Source organism: Gobio gobio (genome assembly GCF_949357685.1).
Source record: "Gobio gobio genome assembly, chromosome: 10".
NCBI lineage: Eukaryota > Metazoa > Chordata > Actinopteri > Cypriniformes > Gobionidae > Gobio > Gobio gobio.
The window spans coordinates 54,052,940-54,075,428 of NC_137116.1; the positions used below are offsets into that span (position 1 = coordinate 54,052,940).

Below are 22,489 nucleotides of genomic sequence, written 5' to 3' on the forward strand. Positions count from 1 at the left end.
CCAAAAATGAAAATTTACTCTCCCTCAAGTCATCCTAGGTGTGTATGACATTCTTCTCTCAGACGAACACAATCAGAGTTATATTAAAAATGTCCTGGCTCTTCCAAGTTTTATAATGCCAGTGACTTGATGGGCCGTTTTGAAGTCCATAAAAGTGCATCTATCTATCATATAACTGCTCCACACGGCTCCGGGGGTTAATAAAGGCCTTCTGAAGCGAAGTGGCGCGTTTGTGTAAGAAAAATTAAGAAAAATATCCATATTTAAAACTTTATAGACTAAAATAACAAACTTCCGGCGGTCAGCGGTGGGCGAGTCGACTTGCACTTAAAGAGTGTTAACCAGTGTCGTGATGTACATGAAATCAAGCTTTGGCGCTTTGACGCGTCTCAGGATAGAGCAAAACAAAACACTGGTCATGAATTAGAGTCTAAAATGAAAATTTTGAAAGAGAAATGTCGGAGGATTTTGATATAAGAGAAGAGGGGCTTGAGTTTGTTGTCCAGCACTATCCACAGCTTGAGATGCTCCTGTACATCACGGGTCACTCTTTTAGTCGACTCGTGTACCGCTGACCACCGGAAGCTAAATATTTTAGTCTATGAAGTTTTAAATATGGATATTTTTCTTACACAAATGCACCACTGCGTTCAGAAGGCCTTTATTAACCCCCGGAGCCGTGTGGAGCAGTTATATGATGGATAGATGCACTTTTATGGAATTTAAAAACGACACAACCATTCACTGCCATTATAAAGCTTGGAAGAGCCAGGACATTTTTAATATAACTCTGATTTTATTTGTCTGAAAGAAGAATGTCATTCACCCTGGATGACTTGAGGGTGAGTAAATCATGGGCTAATTTTAATTTTTGGGTGAACTATCCCTTTAAATGTGAGTGTGGAAAGCAGTTTTAGAGACTTCAGGATTTCTCCATTCAAGTAGATAGGACTTGGTCTTGGATGCCCAAAATAGCTGCCCGGAGGCGTTGCAAGTTTGATTTGATAATAATCAGATAAACTATTCTTCAGCCAAATAGCCATTATGTTATGGTTGCCAAGCAATATGGTGACTGTTTTATAACACAACTTAAGAAAGAATAAAAAATGTTCAATTCCACCAGGAATTTTTCAGCTCTGCCTGTCTGGCGGTGGGATCAGTCCTCCAGCTGGTGGATAAAGTGATGACATCACAGCTGCGTAACGGCTTCTCCGTCAACAGGTCTGCATCTGTTCTTCTCAACAATACTAATATCTTTATTTATTCAGTTATTTATTTAAGTGACTGTTTTTTCCCCTGTTCACGCAGGCCTCCGGGTCACCACGCTCAGGCAGATAAGATGAACGGCTACTGTATGTTTAATAATCTGGCCATAGCAGCGCGCTATGCTCAAAAACAGCATGCCGTTGAACGGTGAGAGTCTGCATTTTGATTTAGCATCATATATTTATTAACACTTTATGGCCTGGTTTCACAGACTGGGCTTGGATTAAGCCAGAATTAGTTCAGTTAGGACATTTGAGTAGCTTTTACGTGGTGTGCATCTTGAGACAAAACAATACACTTAAAATTTTTAAGATATGTCAGTGCAAGTTGCTTTCAGCTCAAACATGCATTTTAGTCTGGCACTTGTCTGTGAAACCTGGGGTTTATTTATTAAAGACATTATGAAATTGACTTCTTGATAAATTTTCCTGGTCTTATTGTGAGCAATTCATCAGAGCATGTTTGATGATCTAGTGATAAAAGTCTTTCATCAAATGTAAGGACTTTCTCCACCTCTGAAATGACTTAATTTTTCTGTTGACGTACTCAAATATTAGCCAGTAATATCAGTCAGATTAACCTAATGATCCAATCAAATTCTGATTGATAAAATCAAGTCTGGTTCTGGATTATTTACCACTGAAATGACAGAAGGTGAATGTCTTTCAAATGCATTTTCATGTTGTCTTTAATGAAGTTTATGCTTAGAGAGTCTATAACATGGATTGTTGCTTTTCCAATCATACAGAGTTCTAATTGTGGATTGGGACGTGCATCATGGACAGGGAATCCAGTATTTTTTTGAAGAGGATCCCAGGTACATTTGTCCGCACCAGCACATCATATTACAAATGTTCTGTATAAATAGGTGCGTCTCAATTAGTGTACTATTCAATGACATTTTTTTGTATAAATATAGTGCGAGTAGTGTGTTCACACTGAAAATGACAAATAGAAAAAGTTCACTTTACATACCCGTCCGATGGACCCGAAGTGTGGAATGATGGATTTTTTTTTTGTCGCTAGGGGTCGCAAACCTCTTTAAAACAATAACAAAGGCGTAGATTGATGACGCAGTGAATGAGCGTGGAATACGTACTACTGGCACATCCGGGAACTTAACCGTCAATTTCGTCACCGCCCCTTTTTAGGGGAAAATAAACTAGACTTCCCATGGACTTCAGTACAAAATAGCGGCACAAAAAAACGTCAGTACACAGCCGGCAGGCGTGAATAACTTAAAGGGGTCATGAACTGGCTTTTTAAATTTTTTTATACTGTTGTCTGAAGTCAACTTATGGCGTTTATGTGGTTTTTACATTCAAAAACATCATAATGAATAAGTAATAGGCTATTTTCTGCCTTGGTTTTGAGGCTCTCTGAGAAACACTCGGATTTGATGGGCGTGCCGAACTGAAGACTTGGAAGTAAACGCCCACGGCTAGGATTGGATAATATTTGCATATTTAATGAGCTTCAGCTACCGTCTGACCTAGGAATCGTCTAGGGTCAGAAGAACTCGCAAAATATCAAACAAACACTAAATCACACACACACTCGCGCGGACACACACACACACACACACACACACACACTCAGGCGGACACACTCTCACTCACGCGGACACACACATAACGTTACAACAAGTCTCTCGTGTGACTGTATAGACACGTAGGCCTACACATAATCAATACACAATAGTACACATATCAAACAATCTGTAACAATGCAATACTATCACGTATAAAAAAAACATGTTTTTCTCATATAAGTGTGCTGCACCATTCGTGTTGGGTCCAATATAGATCAGTATTGTGTTTCAATCTCAATATGTCTGCAAATCCCCACGTGAGCTGGAACTTCATTAAAAATAATATACTCATTCACTAAATACTCATTCCTAATATTAGGATCCGAAGGAAGCTTATGCAGCGACTGTGTTCTTCCACAACCAGGAATAGCGCAATATCGTGATATTCTCGGCATGTTTATTGCTGCTGGCTAGCGCAATCCGACCAGCTCCATGAGTCGGTGGGCGGGGCTACTGAATTACACGTGCTTATTACTCTGTAGAGGCGGAGTTTCGTCGCTCGATGACGTAAGGATGAAGCACAAGATCGTTTTCAGGGTCTGGTGTCTATAAAAGCTTTTCTTTGACTAACAAGAAAGTTTTCAGCTCTAAAACTTACAGGATATTCTTATATTTGCCATGACCTCTTATAAATCAAAAGCTCAAGGGAAAGTTGATTTCTCAATTCATCACCCCTTTTAGATATAAGTCAGATTAATCATGTCAAGTAATTATATGTCCATCCGTCCTGCCAAGAGCATGAAAGATACATCCACATTTTAAAAACATGTCCCTTCATTCTCCCAGCGTCACATTGGTGTAACAAGTGAATGATTTTACTTTGTTTTTGCTAGTAAACATCTTTAAATGTATATATTATGTCTTTATATTTAGAGTAATGGGTGCATTTTTCTGTCCAGCCATACAACTGGCCTGACTTAGCTTCCGATAGCCTCATCTGTACTTCATAATTCAAAAACGAAGTTAAATCATTCACTGGTTTACCTGGTGACTTGATGAGGTGCGAGTAAATGTCCTCTGGCCACTGGGTGGAGTTGTTACACCAATTTGACGCTGGGAGAATGAAGGGACATGTTTTTTTAATTGACCAAATGAAGTGTGTGAATGTATCTTTCACACTCTATGGCAGGACGGCTGGACATATAATTACTTGACATGTTTAATCTGAGTGATTTCTTAAGTTATTCAAACCTGCCGGCTGTGTACTGACGTTGTTTTGTGCCGCTATTTTGTATTGAAGTCTATGGGAAGTCTAGTTTATTTTCCCCTAAAATTTTCACTGGCGATGCGCCGAGTGAACGTGCACATTCAATAGATGCGCTCCCGCTACACAAGGTGGAGCTGTGGCACTTTATGCTTCTGACATATGCTTGTCACACAGAAGAAGAAGAGAGACAGTATTTACATGCTTGCCAAAACCATAGATATATTATGTCTATGGCCAAAACCATTCACACACTTTTTGCTAACTGGCAGGCAGCACATCTTCTGCTTTGTCTACTTACTACTTCTTCGTCTTTTCAGTGTGTGCCCGGCAAGACCGTTTTGGGCTTGAGCGCAGCAGCTCCAGGCACGTGAACAAAAGCGCTGATCTCATTGGTCGGCCAGTTTTTAACGCCAGTTTTATTTTAAAAATAAAAAAACGTACCCGAGGCGTTTTTAAAAAAAATAATGCTTTTACGCCTGGCGTTTTACGCATCGGTTTTCACACTCACATTGTTTAGTCACGAGGTGTTAAACGTCGGCGATAAACGCGCACGAAAATCGTCCCGGTGTGAACAGGCCTTAACGCAGATATGATGTCATCGACAGGCCACGCCCTCACACGTCCCGGTTCCTCGGTTAAAATAGCAATTTTCTCACAATTTACAAATAATTGGACACATTTGGGATATTGTAAGTACTCAACTAAACAAAATATATAACACTGGCCTTGTGGTTTTTGGATATTTTACTGCAAAAATCGTACATATTGCACCTTTAATTACGTCGAGGAGGTGCTATCAGACTCCGACAGTGAAAGACAAAACCTGATAAAATGGATGTGCATGGTGCATAGTAGTGTGACATTTGGGACGCCACTAACGTCTGGCACCTCATCTCTGTCCTGTGTGGCAGTGTGCTGTATTTCTCAGTGCACAGATATGAAGATGGCTCGTTCTGGCCACATCTCAAGGAGTCTGACAGCAGCTCGGTGGGTTCAGGAGCAGGACAGGGCTTCAATATCAACCTGCCCTGGAACAAGGTACACCACGCTAATTTACTCCGCTTTTCAATGTTTATGTGACTTCGAGAGGTTAAAGGGATAGTTCACCCAAAAATGAAAATTATCCCATGATTTCCTCTCCCTCAAGTCATCCTAGGTGTGTATGACATTCTTCTTTCAGACGAACACAATCAGAGTTATATTAAACATGTCATGGCTCGGTAACACTTTACAATAAGGTTCATTAGTTAACATTAGTTAACTACATTAGTTAACATGAACTAATAATGAACTACACTTATAAACCATTTATTTATCTTTGTTAATGTTAATTTCAACATTTACTAATACATTATTCAAATCTTGCTAACATTAGTTAATGCACTGTGAACTAACATGAACAAACCATGATCAGCTGGATTTTTATGAACTAATGTTTACAAAGATTAATTAATGCTGAACAGAGGTGTTGTTCATGGTTAGTTCATGTTAAGTAATGCATAAACTAATGTTAACTAATACAACCTTATTGTAAAGTGTTACCCATGGCTCTTCCAAGCTTTATAATGCCAGTGAACGGTTGTGTGGTTTTTGAAGTCCATAAAAGTGCATCTTTTATGGGGCTCTGGGGGTTAATAAAGGCCTTCTGAAGCGTTTGTGTAAAAAAAATATCCATATTTAAAACTTTATAGACTAAAATAACTAGCTTCCGGCGGTCAGTGGTAGCATTTTAAACTTTTTCCGTAAGTTGAATACGGAAGGCGATCGGCCGGAAGCTAGATAATTTACTTTATTAAGTTTAAAATATGGATTTTTTTTCTTACACAAACGCATCGATTCGCTTCAGAAGGCCTTTATTAACCCCTGGAGCCGTGTGGAGCAGTTATATGATGGATAGATGCACTTTTATGGACTTCAAAAATGACACAACCATTCACTGCCATTATAAAGCTTGGAAGAGCCAGGATATAACTCTGATTGTGTTCGTCTGAAAGAAGAATGTCATACACACCTAGGATGACTTGAGGGCGAGGAAATCATGGGCTAATTTTAATTTTTGGGTGAACTATCCTGTAGAAGTACTAATAGACGTGTTAAATTTCAGAGCTTTGAAACTAAGTTACCACCTTGACTAACATTATAGTGGACTATAAAATAAAAAAGTGTGATAGGATATGTTCTGTGTAGGCTGGTGCTGATCTTTATTTAACTCCAGGTAGGGATGGAGGATGGGGATTACATCACAGCTTTCCAGCAGCTCCTTCTGCCTGTGGCGTACGAGGTACAGCTTTCATATCGGTCACCTGCACATCTGATTTAAATGTTTTATCGTCTATTAATGAGTGATCTCTTGTGTATGTCCTGCACAGTTTCAGCCTCAACTGGTGTTAGTAGCGGCCGGCTTTGACTCTGTGATCGGTGACCCAAAGGTGGGATGCACAGCTTCAATCCAATTAATACTATTTTCCAAAACTCATTCCATTGTTAAATATTTCAAATGTTTTGCGTGTTTAGGGTGAGATGAGAGTGAGTCCACAATGTTTCTCCATTCTGACCCATATGCTGAAAGGTGTAGCACAGGGCCGACTCGTGCTAGCTCTGGAGGTATGATCTTATTATGCCATAAGAGAAAAAAACTTCTTTATTGTGGTTAACATCTCACACACAGTATTTCATCTGTTAGGGTGGGTATAGCCTCCAGTCCACAGCAGAGGGTGTTTGCGCTAGTGTGAGGTCATTGCTGGGTGACCCTTGCCCTCACCTGACCTCTCCTGGTGCTCCGTGTGAGAGGTGAGTGAACTGAGGAACACATCTGCCTACATTCTCTTACATTTCTGTCTCTTACTCCCTATTTTCCGTGGGGTTTAATGGTGGTTTTTATTGCAGTGCCCTGAAGTCCATCTCAAAGACCATCTCTGCCTTGTATCCATTTTGGAAGAGTCTTCAGACTTTTGGTAAGAACCAAGAATTATTATTTACAAATAAATAAATCATAAATAAATCATCTTCATACAGTGACTACCAGTAAAAATTTGGGACCGAAATGATTCAGACACTTTGAGCTGAGCATGTTTCGCGGAAGTTTTTTGTCTTTAATTGCTAATGCAACCTTTGACACCACAGACTGAACACAATGAAGCATTGCTTGGTCATTGGTCGACCTAAATTGGTATTATCTAATTGTGTAGTTAAATTGAACAGCTGATTGGTTTAATTGTAATCCATTACATCCCTTTCTATCAAAGTTATCTGACATAATCAAGATGAATTTGTTCTGACACAGTTTAACTCTGAGTTCTTGTCATGTTTTATTACCATTTTCTAAACTAAAGCGAAAAAATTTGATAATTTGAGAAAATGTTGAAGGTGTCTGAATAAATTTTGGTTTGACTGTTTATATTTTAGGGATGTATCGGCAGCCGATATTTATCGACTTATTTTTGATCAGTTTACAACCATCAGCATATTGGCTATAGCATGAAAAAGGCAGATTTAACTAACCAATGGTTTATTAATTAACTGTAATGTCTGCTGCATAATCCAAGATTATAATATAATATTCCTGCTGCACTGCTGTCTGTGTTTTAATGTTAATCAAACAACAAAAGACCAACAAACAAAAAAATCGCTCGCTAATCTTGACTAAATAACTATCATAAGGATTCATTAACACAATGTGGACGAAATCCAGTCATAAACACATAATTTACTGCATTACGTGGAATGTCACAGAATTTTTCAAAGTTTTGATGAATAAATAAAACGTAGGTCAGTCACTTAAATCAAATCGCCATTTATACTAGTCTAGTGTCTGTGAAATATTAAGCCGCAAAAAGACTTTAAATATGAATCCTGCATGTTTCTGTGTGTCTCTGGGAATGGCGCAGACGAGCGGTTTCATTCTACCTTATACACACACACACACACACACACACACACACACACTGAAATTCGCAGTGTTTTTCAGCCTCTGTCTCTTCAATATGAGACACAAATCTCCAGTCACTTCATGAATATTTTACCGTTTCATTTGATAAAATCTATCGTCATATCATAAACACACACACAGGAACTTCCCGGCAACCCGTCAAAATAAAAGTTGAGTTTAACAAAGTAACTGTGACAGGATTAATGTTGTAAAGAAGAGCTACGTCTCATTGTAATAATAATATATGTATTGAATTTATACAGTGAAGAATACGCAGTGTTATTTAACATTGAACCTACTTAAAAAGCACTGTTTATTTCATATGTGTCTTGTTCTGTTGTATTTATATTGGCCTGCTGAATGTTAAATGGATCCAGTCTATGTTCATTAGAAATGATTTGATAATGCAGTAATAAACTAGCTAGTAGGCTATAAGTTAATGTATGTTGTTGTTTTATTTACTTTGCTGAATTAAAACATGATCAAAACACTATATTTGATTGACAAAATTTCAAATAAGTGAAGTGACGTATGATGACCCAATACTTGGAATTTGTGCTCTGCATTTAACCCATCCAAGTGCACACACACAGAAGTGAACACACACAGAAGTGAACACACACACCGTGAACACACAGCCAGAGCAGAAATAAGAAGGCTAGTGACAAATATCGGTATCGGAATCGGCCAATAATTGTTTGTTAAAATCGGTATCGGCCCCAAAAAATCCTATCGGTGCATCCCTAATATTTATATATAAATGATAGCAAACCGCATGGTAATTCATTGGTCATTGAGATTTCATTGGGAAACTATATTATCCTGTCATCTTCAGATAAAAAGAAAGCGCTTAGCTGCAAACCAATAAACACAATCATATGTGCTCAAGCATTCAAACGGCCAATTATTTGGTACAGTTGGCACCTCAGTGAAAGATTTGTATGTTTTCTTGGCTCTTAAATGTGTGTTTGACCTTTAGAGGGGGGTCCTTTGTCCGATGTCTGTCCCCTGCCCGCTCCAGTATGTGCAGAAGTGAAGGTTTCCTCTCCAATCACTGGGCTAGTTTATGACCAGAGAATGATGCTTCATCACAACATGTGGGATGGGTGAGAGTGACTCCTCCTTACATAAACACAATACATATTACATAACATAAACACCACAATAACCCAGTGAGAGCTGAAAAGTGACAATGGTCTCATTTGTGTGTGTTTTGGTTATTTGGTTGTGCATAATACATAAGATGAGGATGTATTGATTCCTACAGTCATCACCCAGAGCTCCCTCAGAGAATTTCACGGATCTTTTCCCGACATGAGGAGTTGGGCCTGCTGTCCCGTTGCCATCGGATACCAGCTCGCCTGGCAACAGAGGAAGAGTTGGCCCTCTGTCACAGGTGAAATGCATTCAGATGAGTAAATAAATAATGTATGACATGCAAATCTGTATTTCATTTGCGTGATATTTGTTCTCTTTTCAATGCTCGTTTGATTAGTAAAACGAATGCAACATTGCATTTGATTTAATTGCTGTCTGTTTATCTCTCTTGTGCAAGTTCTAAGCACATAAGCACTATTAAGAGTACGGAGCACATGAAACCCAGAGATCTGAACCGACTGGGGAACGATTACAACTCCATCTTCATCAATAATGAGAGCTACACCTGTGCCCTGATGGCCGCTGGGTCATGCTTTAACTCCGTACAGGCCATACTCACAGGCCAGGTCTCTCTTTTTGTCTTTTACATGTCTCAGTATACGATCATATTACTGCTTGAATTTGTTCCCAGGTGACCTCAATGGTTTGTTTTGGTCCTGTAGGTGAGAAACGCTGTGGCCATAGTCCGTCCTCCCGGTCATCATGCAGAGAAAGACAAAGCTTGTGGTTTCTGTTTCTTTAATACAGCCGCTTTGGCCGCACGCTATGCCCAGAGCATCACGCACAAATCCCTGCGCGTCCTCATCCTCGATTGGGATGTTCATCACGGAAACGGCACACAGCACATGTTTGAGGTGGATGACAGGTTTGTCCAATCCCACAGTTAACCATAATCTCATATAGTGTATATATAGTACTAAAGCATACTAAAGCAACACTGGTCTGTGTTCCTAAGTCAGGTGTCCATTAGAGGTCCATTTATAATTTAAAATGTTCCTTTCACCAATAAAGTAGTATTTTAGTTTGCATGAGAATTTTTGACACTGACCCTTAGAATGAAACAGGCTATTTTTGCTAATGTTACTGTAGCCCTAATCGGACTGTAATTGTTTCTCGTGGGGTCGTGGGGTATTTTCATCATTGACAGGGGCAAGTCAGTGATTTTATTGCCGTCTGAATCCAGAATGTCAGTGTTTTTCTCTCACCACTTGTGTAAAAATCCCCGGCCGAATGACCTACTGTTTTTAGACAAACACCAAGGTCGTGTGGTGATTTAATTGCCATCTGAATCCATTTTCAAGAATATATCTCTTCAAAATTCACTGTTTATATCCTTTTTTGACCCCTGCAGACCACCGTACGGTTAATTTGGATGCATTTTAAAGATCTAGACTTTTATTACTGAAATGCTGGCGAGTATTTACAAGAGCAATATATTTCATCACCGCTCAAAAAATTAAAATAATAAAAGCACGTGAACATTTGAAACGGGCCGTTATTACGGCAGTGATTATATCTGTTAATAACCACAGCATTATGATCACCTCAGTGGTGTAGTCTAGTTTTTTGTAGTGAGTATACTATGATTTTTTTTTCCCCTCCCAGCCTCATACGCACCCATCCCAGAGCGACACCCCATAGGCACCACCACACTCACTAATGCATAAAGTATGCATCTACATGTAATTGAGAGCATTATTAAAGACTGCTTATATGTTATCAACATTCCAATTTATTATAAAGCAACAAAAGACAGTCAGCTGATAAAACCTGTGCTCCAGGTACCATATTCATATAGTATCATCATTCTTAAAGGTACAGTTCACCCAAAAATGAAAATTGTGTTATAATTTCCTCACCCTCAAGTTGTTCCAAAACTGTATGAGTTTCTTTTTTCTGTTTAACACAAAAGATAATATTTTGAAAAATGTTGGTAATCAGACAGTTGGCAGCACCCATTGACTTTCATAGTCTATATTTTTTCCTACTGTGGAAGTCAATGGGTGCTGCCAACTGTCTGATTACCAACATTTTTCAAAATATTATCTTTGTGTTAAAGAGCTGCATTTAGTCTTAAATGTTATATGAATATGGTACCTGGAGCACAGGTTTTATCAGCTGTCAATTTTCAATGTGCTTTTCCTTGGTAGGTGACGTTGATCCAGGTCACAGGCCATGGAAGCCCCGATGGTCCAAAAACGTTAGAGATTCGCAATCGCAACCACAGTCTAAGTTCGCAATCGCAACACAGACGGGTGAATTTATGAATGAAAGTTCTGTCACAAAACGATGTTGTTACGTATCCTCACGCTTTTTTAAGTGGGTATACGGAAATCCTTGGCCTTTCCTAGTGGTTATACGGCGTATACCTGCATATCACGTAGACTACACCACTGGATCACCTCATGTAAACAAGAGGCTGTGTTCACTTATTCCCGCTCATTTCCATGTGGAATAAAATTACATCTTTTATTTTGAGATAAAATACAGAAAAACAATTGAACTATAATGTGTGTCTTTATCTTCCTATTTTTAAACAGATTTTTAAATAATTAAATGATAATTGGGATATTATTTTCCTTTTATTTAATTAAATAGGTATTTATTCTTATTATGCCAAGCATATGACATGTTATTTACATCAGTCAATCATGTTATTGAGCACATGAGCAGGTTCCCAGGAGCGCAGGATCACAAAACTCTCCTCCACCGTGAATAAATCTCATCCCAATGCACGAGTTTATCACTGAGATGGCATATATAATATAATAGGGCTTATGGCTACGTTCATACTGTCAGTCCAAATCCGATTTTTGTGCATATCCGATTGAAATCAGATTTAGCAAGTGTGAATGGCCAAAAATCACATGAAATCCGTTTCAAGCTACATTCGGATGTTGTTTGAAATCCCATTTCTGGAAATCCGTTTCAGCCTGACTGCTCTGATTGGATTTTGTGTGGTTTATGTGACTTTCTCACGGCACATAAAACGCAAACGTCAGACGTTGTTATAGGAAACAAGCAAAGTGCCAGACGAGCAGAAAATGACAGTATAATGGAGACGTGTTTTGAGTCAGGCGGAGACGACGGCACAGAATAAAGCCACTCATACCAGCCTCCTATGTTTCTGCCGCTGCCTCAGAAGATGCAGTAGTCCAGCACGCCGGCTACACATTGTCATGTTGTAAATAAGACAACCTCTGTATTGCAAACCCCTCCATACAGTTGTTGTTTATGGTGTATACCCACCAACGCAACGATAGAAACCAATGCAGATATTCAGGAAAACGAAAGAGCGGCATGGACACGAAAATCAGATCTGAACAGTTAAGATTGTTGTGAACTTCTGTTGTTTCTTGAAGTAGACAGAAGTGATTCTTTTAATGAGAACTCTCTGTGCTGCAGGTCGTCCGAAAACAGTCTGATTTAACAGTACAAAATAATGCAATTTATCTACATTTCAGGGGGAGGGGTTATACAGCAGAGGAGGAGACACTCTAAACAATACAATGCAAATGTTGTATAGGTAAAAAGGACACACCCTACATAACTGTGTCTCTCGTCCAGATTCAATCAGCATAACAGTGTCATTCAAATGCATAGATGCTAATCCAATCACTCAGGCAGTATTGCTCTAAACTTGTTATGGTAAATAGTCAGGAAGTGCATAGAGACAAAAGACTTAATGTCTCAACCACTTACACAGCCTGACGTAATCTCCTTAGAAATTTCCTCAAGTTTACTTCAAAATGTAAAACACAAATATAGATAATGTTTTCAGTAATATTCTATTACATTTGAACCTAGATATAACAATGTATAAATGTGTAACCCCACAAGATACACAATGTGGACTTCAATAATTGTAGATCAGATTTCAATCAGATACACAAATAATTAGATTTGGACTGACAGTGTGAACGTAGCCTTTGAGACTTCTGTATGCAAATGACCTTGTGTTTGATAGGCCAACCTCTTTACATTTAAATAAGTTGGATTTGTAGCCAGGTCCAATATAGTGTTTAGCTGCCCCATCTTTCAATAACAGCCTGTTTGCAAAGTAGCATTGCATTGTGACCGATTCATAAAACAATGATAATGGTGTCATTCATTCATTCAATAATTTTTTATTTATAGGTGGCTTTCATGACACTAACACACCTTACAAATATTCCTAAAAACATCAGTATAACAACAACAGACAAAGGAAACAATAATATACATTAAGACAGTAAGGAATAAGATATATGCAATCATAAAGAAGCCTATTTAAATGAGTTTTAAAAGTGTGAAGGCTGTCGCTGTTACAGATGTCTTGAGGAAGGGCAGCATAACTAAAAGCCCTGGACCTCACACTTCTCAGACGAATACACGGTTGGACTAAAAAGATTGATGAAGAGGATCTGAGGTTACGCGCAGGAATATAGATTTGAAGAAGATCAGAGAGGCAAGGCAAGGCAAGGCAAGGCAAGGCAAGGCAAGGCAAGTTTATTAGTATAGCACATTTCATACACAGTGGCAGAGATATGAAGGAGATATGGAGGAGCTAAATTATTAAGAGCCTTGTAAGTAAGAAGCAGGATATTGATATCAATTCGATGTTTAACTGGAAGATTAATGGTGAAGAACTGGAGAAATGTGCTCTATGGCAGAGGCTGCTGAAATCTGAACCAGCTGCAGTCTATGTAAAGTTTTAGAAGGAAAACCAAAGAAAAGAGAGTTACAGGAATGTGAATGTGATGTAACCAGGGCATGAACATTTAGGAATGGCAAAAAAAATAAATGGTCTGGGTAAATATAAAAGGGCAATGGATCCTCTTTGTGTTGTCATGATTTATAAATAAATATAATTTTGTTTAGATCAGTCGCATATGCATTGGACCAATGTCTTTGTCTTTCTCCAGCGTCCTGTACATTTCTCTGCATCGCTATGAAGACGGGACGTTTTTCCCCAACTCGGAGGATGCTAACTATGATAAGGTGGGGCAGGGGAAAGGCCGAGGATACAATGTCAACATCCCCTGGAATGGAGGAAAGATGGGAGACCCAGAATACATGGCAGCTTTCCATCACTTAGTGATGCCAATAGCCAGAGAGGTAAAATATGCTCATTTTTACCTTATTACCAAAGCATGTGTTGTTTGGTGTTATAGCGTGAATAGCGTTGTCTGTGTTCTAGTTTGCCCCTGAGCTGGTGCTGGTGTCTGCTGGGTTTGATGCGGCACGGGGTGATCCATTAGGAGGGTACCAGGTGACCCCAGAGGGCTACGCCCACTTCACCCATCAGTTGATGGGTCTGGCAGCAGGAAGAGTGCTAGTTATACTGGAGGTGGGTTATATTCACTCTCATATTCACAATGTTTACACTTTATACTATTGAGTTTTTCAGTGGCCAGTGCTGATGTCGATATCTAGAGCACATGGTGCCTGATGGTAGCCATCATTTCTATATAATAAAATTAGTTGAAATCAAAGGCATTTTAGGTATTTTTTTGAAACCGGGTCCCAGAGTGGATAAAGGCCTTCTGAAGCGAAGTGGCGCGTTTGTGTAAAAAATATATCCATATTTAAAACTTTATAGACTAAAATAACTAGCTTCCGGCATTCAGCGAGGGTGAGTGAATCATCTAATTCAAATCATCTCATCAAGTCTAATTTTCATTTTTGGGTGAACTAACCCCTTACGTGATTTTACCCTTGATAATAATAATAAATGTTTCTTGAGCAGAAAATCAGCATAGAATGATTTCTGAAGGATTGTAACGTATCCACTGGAGAGGCAAATTGCTGGACTCAAGTGCAATTTATTCAAAATAAACAAAACGTAAAACAAAGACTAGGCTTAACTTGGCAAAACAGAAAACAAAGACTTGACATCAAACTCATCATCAGTGGTTTACAATATTCAATAACAGACGAAGACACATGGCAAACATGAGGGCTTAAATACACATGGACTAATGACAAGACAAGGGACACCTGTGAACGATAATCAGACAATGAACCAATGACATGACAAGACACAAGATCACATGAAGGCATGGGAGTCACATGACAAGACCAAGAAGTGCATGACAAACTGATAAACATAACAGTGGACATGGGGCCTATACCATGAAGCCGGTTTAGCTGGCTAGCCAGATATGTTTAAGCTTAGTTTGTGCTAATCCTGGGTTTTAGGTACCATTAAAGTGGTTTGGCTTTTATCAGTGTTCATCTCCAAAGTAACTCACTCTCCACGGCTAACCTGCTCCAGGGCAGGTTATGTTCTGGATAATAGATCTCAAACTGAAATTGGACCAATCAGCTGTGAGCAAAGTGACACGCCTCTGATGCAATAAAGTCACTCCCCCTGTTTCTACTCCAAATTAAAGGTCACTACATAGCAAATGGTTTTTAAAGACTAAAGCGTCTGTCTTTTAACAATGCTTATTTATAATAATGATAATTTTGAATGAGTTAGAAATCATTTATGTAATTATTATACCCTTAATCAATTACACATGTATCATTTTAGTTAATAAGGCACTTAGTTAAAATGAATAATAAATAGCCTATATAAAGGTCATACAAATAAGCTTCAAAATCAATAAATAAAGCTATATATCAACTAAACTAACTTCATAACTTTTACTTGCATTGACGTACAAGATTTTTCTTAAAGTTGTCCTCTTTTATAGACAGCTGATTTTTTTTTCGGAGTAAATTTGTTTATATTCTTCAATCATGTAATATTCTGCAGAAGAGAGAAATGAATATCAGTTTTACTGATCCACAGCCTGTGATTGGCTGTTCACTGCTGATGTCACAGCTAAACTCCTAAACTCAGGATCAAAGCCTGAGTTGACAGAGAAAGCTGATGATCAGCATCATGGGACCAACAAAGCCTGAATAGATTGGTTTGGTTTTGTCAACCCGAAACTAATCCTGTAACCCTGAGTTTGTTAAACTACTATCATGGTACAGGCCCATGATCAACTAAGTACATGAAACATGAACATGAACCGTCACCACAACACTGTGACAAGGATCATGTGACACTGAAGATTGGAGTAGAGCCCTTCATTTCTGCCCAATCAGAAGCTTGGCCCACCCTGGACCCACGCCAAATAACCGATTTCAATAGTTCAGCTCCAGATTTTGAGAGAGATTATGGTTTTCGGTTGCTTGCCATGAAAAAATCTGCTTGTTATTTAGAAACTAGAAGTCTTTTTTCAGCTTAAGCGTTCAAACGATTTTAAATCATTTCGCAAAAAGACTCGCTTTCTGTATTTCTGTCATTTTTCCACTAAACTATGCGATCTGAATGGTTATCACATAAGCAACAGTGCTGTCTTCATCTGCACTGTGACAAAAGAAAAAAATAATTAACTGAGTAGCTCACTTCCATAGACACATTGTGTTTGTGCTTTATCAAAGAAAACAGAACAAACAGCACAACCGCTGCGTCTCGGAGCAACACTGTGTTTTATTCCTCAAATAATCAGCGTATTTGAACGAATCAGAGTCAATTATTTATTTAAGCTACCCATTCATTAATACAGTCGTTTGCTGAGTTACATTAATGAGCACTTTGAACGAATCAGTTGAATTCAACTCACTCCTTAATACAGTAGCTAACCTACTGGCGGTTTTAGTTTCATATTTAAAAATTGAATATATTTAATTAATTATTAGCTACTAATTACATCTTCAACAGTGTAATTAGATTAAGTTACCAATTATTCTCTTTCTAAAAAACTATTCCATTGCTTATTATTACCAATTACCTTCCAAATCCCATATTAATCTTGACCAGTTGAACAAAAGTAGACATAAAACTGCTCTTTTAATTACTTCAAATAAATAATATAAAATTGCATTAAATTATTCTTGAACTGACCAAAATATTTAAAGAGAGGTTACATCACAGTTTAACATAATATGTACAATTTTGATGTTAAATCCATATTGTTTTATATAGAATTGTTATAGTCTACAGTATTTGAATCACATCAGAAGTAGCTGTAAATTACAAAGAAATTAAGAGTAATTCCTTACTTTACTTTGAAATTAAAGTAATTAATTAGTTAATAATGCATTACACCAACACTGATTATGCAACTGCAGTGCAAATCCATTAATGTCGCATCTGAGTTGCATTAAGTGTAAATACATTGATGGATTTTTGATTGGTAATAGACATACAGTGTTGCCTTATGTCAGATTCTTAAATCAATTCATTCAATCATAATAAAAGGACACCGATATGACAATACATTTAAAAATAATATTCATCTCTGGCATTATTGTGATATTTCAGGGTTTTGATCTTCTGTTGACTGAGAGACACATCCTGTATTTTATTGTATTATACCTAGGCATGTTGCATATTAACTTTTCTAGGAACCTCAAAGGATATTTAAATGTTTGTGTATTTTTTGCTACTCTATAATGATCATTAGTAGCGTAGGAAGAGACCAACATAAACTCAACCCCTCAGTCCTGCCCTGGTTCTATTTATTTGTGCTATTGCTTGTAATTTGTTCTTACTGACTGTTTACTTGTCTTAATATTTATTAAAATGCTAATAAGACTTTTTTTGTGGTGGGGATTTGCATCACAGGAATAAATTGCATTTTAAAAGACATAAAAACGTATTTTACATTGTAATAATATTTCACAATATTACAGTTTTTACTGCATTTTTGATCAAATAAATGCAGCCTTGGTGCAAAATAAAAACTTCATACTAAAACATGAAAAAGTTGACTCCAAACTTGAACAGTAGCGTATGTACACACTGGTTAATGATCTCCCTTTTCACCATAGGGAGGATATAACCTCACCTCCATCTCGGAGTCCATGTCCATGTGCACCAGTATGTTGCTGGGAGACTCTCCTCCACCACTAGACCATCTCCCCCCTCCCAAGACCAGCGCTGCTGTCACCATTAATAATGTCCTGCGTGCCCACGCCCCCTTCTGGAGCTCGCTGAGAATACAGAGTGAGTCTGAGACTGACACAAAGTGTACTTCATATCAATTTCATAGCTGAAGAATTGAAAAATTGAAAGAAAATGCTTTTGTTTGTTTGTTTATATCAGTTCCAGAGTCACTTCGTTTGTCTTTGCCCTCTCCTAAACCGAAAGGCAAGCGGGCGTCGGCAGGCAAGGGCAAGAAATCGTCTCGCCAGTCCACCCCTGCTCAGAGTCCTGGACAGAAACCGCAGCATCTTGAGCAGTCCGGCCTTGATGAGCTCACTGAGGATCTGCTTTCTCTCAATCTCAACACAAGTACCTCATCAAACACCAGCCCAGCCTCAGTTGCAATCGGAGGAGCCAGGCGGAAGGTAAAACCCAACCCACAGAGGAATTCGGCAGGCCAGGAGTCGGATTCACCCCTAAAACCCACATCAGAGAAAGCCAGAGATGGAGACGGCACACATGCAGAGGTTACGGCTGTAAAAGCAGAGACACCTGTAGGCAATCTCAAATGTCATTAGCAGTGTGTTTTGGTGACTCGTAATGTATTCAGTCATTAAACATGCTCTGTTTAACAGGACCAGTCGATCCCAGTGTCTGTGGTCACTGGAAATTCAGCTGCCATGCATGACCAGGAGAGCTGTGGTCTGGAGGCTGCTTGTGGTGGCACTGTGAAGGCAGTCATAGAGGTCTTCGGAGCCCAGCCCACGGATTTGGTAATGTGTTCAAGCCATTCAAAACATTACAGAAATAGAGAAGCTCAGAGCAGAGAAGATTGTGTGGCGCTTTTCCACTGCATGGTGCGGTTTGGTACGATTCGCTTAAAGGTAGGGTTGGGTACCGAAATCCGGTTCCAATATGGCACCGGTACTTATATAACCGGTATGTACCGGACCGAATAAGAACGCAGATTTCGGTTCCTCATTTCGGTGCCAAAATTCAAACGTGCTTTCGCGCTTTGGCTGAGCCAGAGACAGACGCTCAGCGCTGGTCACATCACAACTCATGACAACTATTCAGTGTTTTCAACGACATCATGTTTATTCCAGGTTTCAGACATTTAAATGCTCATAAGTAGGCTACTAGCAAAAAACACACCCTGATGTCTATGAAAGCGGCTATGACAATCCTTTCAGACGATTATAATTTGACTAACGTTACATGTTTTATTCACATCAGATACATGCACATTATATAGTAACTATAGCGTTTACTCTGTTCTTCTTCCAGTTCACTGGTCACTTACTTTCATGTATTACGTGAGACGAGAATGCTCTCAAGTGTTGTAAGTTAAATCCGACAGATCCGATTCTGAGGCGCAAACTAAAATGGCGCCGCCCATTGCGCTTTATAGATCAACTAACACACATTCACTCACACATTTGAACATCAGATAGTTCGTGACACAGTTAAGAAGTTTGTGAATATTTTGAATAAAAAGAAAAAACGAAATAAACCCGATACAGCTGAGCTGTCAGCGCTATTGCGGCTGCTGTCTCATGTGAGAAACATGACGCGTCGCCATGGAAACATTAAGACGATGCGTTCTAAAATATTTAGCCAGAGAATATGATCATATTTCAAAAAAGAGCTGAAGCTCGAAGCTGGTTAGTAGCAGAGCAAGAATACAGACGACTGCTGTTATTATTGTAATTAAGAGTTATATTAGGCTTGTTGTAGTTGGGTTAGGTGGCTTAGGTTTTACTGTGAATTTGTAAATAAGTCAATTATAATTTGTAAATAAGTAAATTGTGTTTTGTATTTATTTATATTCATACATTTAAGTATACATTAAACTTTTAATAAATGGTTCAATTTAAATAAAAAATAAATAAATAAAAAGCCATTTAATGTCATCCACCTCGTTTTGTGGCCTTTTAAAAAAAAAAAAGTATCGGTTCAGGCACCGTTTAGGCACCGGAACCGTTTTAAAAGTATCGGTTTGGCACCGGAATCGAAAAAAACCCAAACGATACCCAACCCTACTTAAAGGGTTACTTCAGTGGTTTAGCATTAAGCTTTGTATTTAAACTGGGTCATTTATGTAGTAGAAATGTGAAATAATTTTTGAATTTGGTGCCTTCTAGACTTAGAAAAGACAGAAAATGTATTTTTGACTCATGTGGATGAAAGACAACAACTCCCAGAATGCACTTGCTTCGCTGCCCTATGAGGCCACTCCGTACACCGTCGTTTTTATCTTCATAGTAATACAATCATTTCGTTCAGTTAGAGAATAAACACTACAATTAAAAACTGAACGTGTCTTTTCAATATAGTGTGAGTGAGCCGAACGAAAGTCAGGTCACAGACGCAGCAGGAGTCAGATTTCATTCATCACGAAGAGCTGAGGTAAAGTTAAGCGCCAGTCTGGCACATTTTCAGATCGCATATGGAAGCTAAACTATACCAGGAATTCATTGAAAAGTTGAAACACTCACTTTGCTCTGCACCGCTCCGTTATGATTGTCCGTGTGGCCGTCTGTGTCTTACATTCTGTGCGTGAGATCTCTCCCCTATGGGCGGTTGATAACATGCGGAACAGCGCCATCTAGTGGCTGTAGTCCTTAGCCTCTGGCCAAAAAATCCTCAGATGACGCAAAATGACGATATTTGCGTCATCGGAGGAATTTTTCCAGAAATAAAATGCTTAATTCTCTCATCTCAGGGGGATATGAGGGGGGGAAGTACCATAATTTGAATATACTACCGGGTTTGTACTGATACAAAGCCTAATGCTAAATCACTGAAGTTACCCTTTAAATAGTACCACCTCGGTTGAGGTTCCAAGTGTCCCGTACTGATACTAAAAAGTGACGCGTAAACACTGCAGATCACTGATTGTTCAGAGAGAATCATCACTAGCATCACTACCATTATATGCTTTTGTGACAGTGATATGGCGAATGAGACCCTAAACACATTGCTAAATACAAGATTAGTTTACCCTTGTGCGCCGTCGAGCAAATCAAGTGATGTCGCCATCTGTGCTTTGTTTTTAGCAGTATTTTGTTTTGCTGCTATCAGCCTCCTTTGAAACAAACTTCTTCGTCTTGTAGTTAAAAACATCCACATGACGAGAAGTAGAGGCGGTAGGCCTGTAACGATAACAAATTTAGCTGGACGATAAATTGGCCAAGAAATTATTGCGATAAACGATAATATTGTCGTTCTGAGACCATTTTCATCTAAAATAATGATAATGGCATAATAATGCAGGTACACCTTTTCAAAGATCAATAAACTTTTATTTCTAAAGACTATTTAACACAGAAAAAAATGGAAAACATTTTAAATATCCACAATAAATTAACAAAACAACCAAAAGCAATGGACTCCCAGTCTGTTAACAAAAAATTAACTTGAATAAATACCAAAAACAATAAATAAAATGGATGAAAACTGCAACGGATTATTGTGTTTTAGGTGCATATTTGGGGTGCCACGGTTCACAAAACCCAAGGTTCGTATCACGGTTTTTAGGCTCACGGCTTTCGGTTGTTGTTGTTTTTTCTTTTAATCGTTAACACTCCAGAAATGTTCTTCAGTATATGATATTTAGCTTAATTATCCACAATTTAGGATACAGTATTAAAAAAATTGTTATATCATGTAATCATGCACAAGGCAAGGCAAGGCAAGTTTATTTGTATAGCACATTTCATACACAGTGGCAATTCAAAGTGCTTTACACAGAAATGAAATAAAAATATTACAGTTATAATAGGAATTAAAAGAAATAAAAAATAAAGAAAACATTGAAAGATAAAAATAAAGAGTATAATTAAAAATAAAAATAAGAACAGGGTTAAATTTAAGCATATAAATTAAAATGCAAGCAGTTCGGACAAAGCACGTACAGTGGCACAGTGCTCATTCAGTAAATGCACAGCACAAACTGAATTTGACTTGACTTTAAGCACATTATTGGGACCATCTCTGAGGAAAGCTAGGGGAGATTTTGATACAGAAGACATTATGACATGCTTTTCATTTATTTGGCAAAAAAAGGAGAATATGTATTGCTATCTCTACAGGAACTTATGTGCCTTTTTAGCACACAAAGATTGAACTTGAAGCACACAAAGATTAAGCTGAAGAATTAACTTGCATTTATCAACTGCCAACTTCAGTGTAGCGCAGTCAGAGAGAGAGAGAGAGAGAGAGAGAGAGAGGAGAGAGAGAGAGAGAGAGAGAGAGAGAGAGAGAGAGAGAGAGAGAGAGAGAGAGAGAGAGAGAGAGAGAGAGAGAGAGAGAGAGAGAGAGAGAGAGAGAGAGAGAGAGAGAGAGAGAGAGAGAGAGAGAGAGAGAGAGAGAGAGAGAGAGAGAGAGAGAGAGGAGGAAAACAAACAAACAAGCATGCAAGTGGAAATTATT

At 38.5% G+C, this 22,489-nt stretch overlaps 1 protein-coding gene across 2 annotated transcripts in view; it reads left to right on the plus strand.

The window, feature by feature from the left end:
• The window catches only part of hdac6 (histone deacetylase 6), a 66,963-nt gene that overhangs the window by 24,725 nt on the left and 19,749 nt on the right, over positions 1–22,489 (plus strand). For both annotated transcript variants that reach the window (XR_013817372.1, XM_079828017.1), the window contains exons 8-25: positions 1,124–1,221; positions 1,309–1,413; positions 2,015–2,083; positions 4,976–5,102; positions 6,280–6,345; positions 6,434–6,493; positions 6,579–6,668; positions 6,748–6,854; positions 6,951–7,018; positions 8,972–9,098; positions 9,260–9,388; positions 9,548–9,716; positions 9,813–10,015; positions 14,055–14,247; positions 14,330–14,479; positions 17,962–18,136; positions 18,236–18,609; positions 18,691–18,828. Coding sequence is in view for 1 of the 2 variants with exons in the window: in XM_079828017.1 (XP_079684143.1) it covers positions 1,124–1,221; positions 1,309–1,413; positions 2,015–2,083; positions 4,976–5,102; positions 6,280–6,345; positions 6,434–6,493; positions 6,579–6,668; positions 6,748–6,854; positions 6,951–7,018; positions 8,972–9,098; positions 9,260–9,388; positions 9,548–9,716; positions 9,813–10,015; positions 14,055–14,247; positions 14,330–14,479; positions 17,962–18,136; positions 18,236–18,609; positions 18,691–18,828 (2,448 nt within the window). In the remaining variant the exon portion in view is untranslated. The remainder of the gene's footprint in view (positions 1–1,123; positions 1,222–1,308; positions 1,414–2,014; positions 2,084–4,975; positions 5,103–6,279; positions 6,346–6,433; positions 6,494–6,578; positions 6,669–6,747; positions 6,855–6,950; positions 7,019–8,971; positions 9,099–9,259; positions 9,389–9,547; positions 9,717–9,812; positions 10,016–14,054; positions 14,248–14,329; positions 14,480–17,961; positions 18,137–18,235; positions 18,610–18,690; positions 18,829–22,489) is intronic.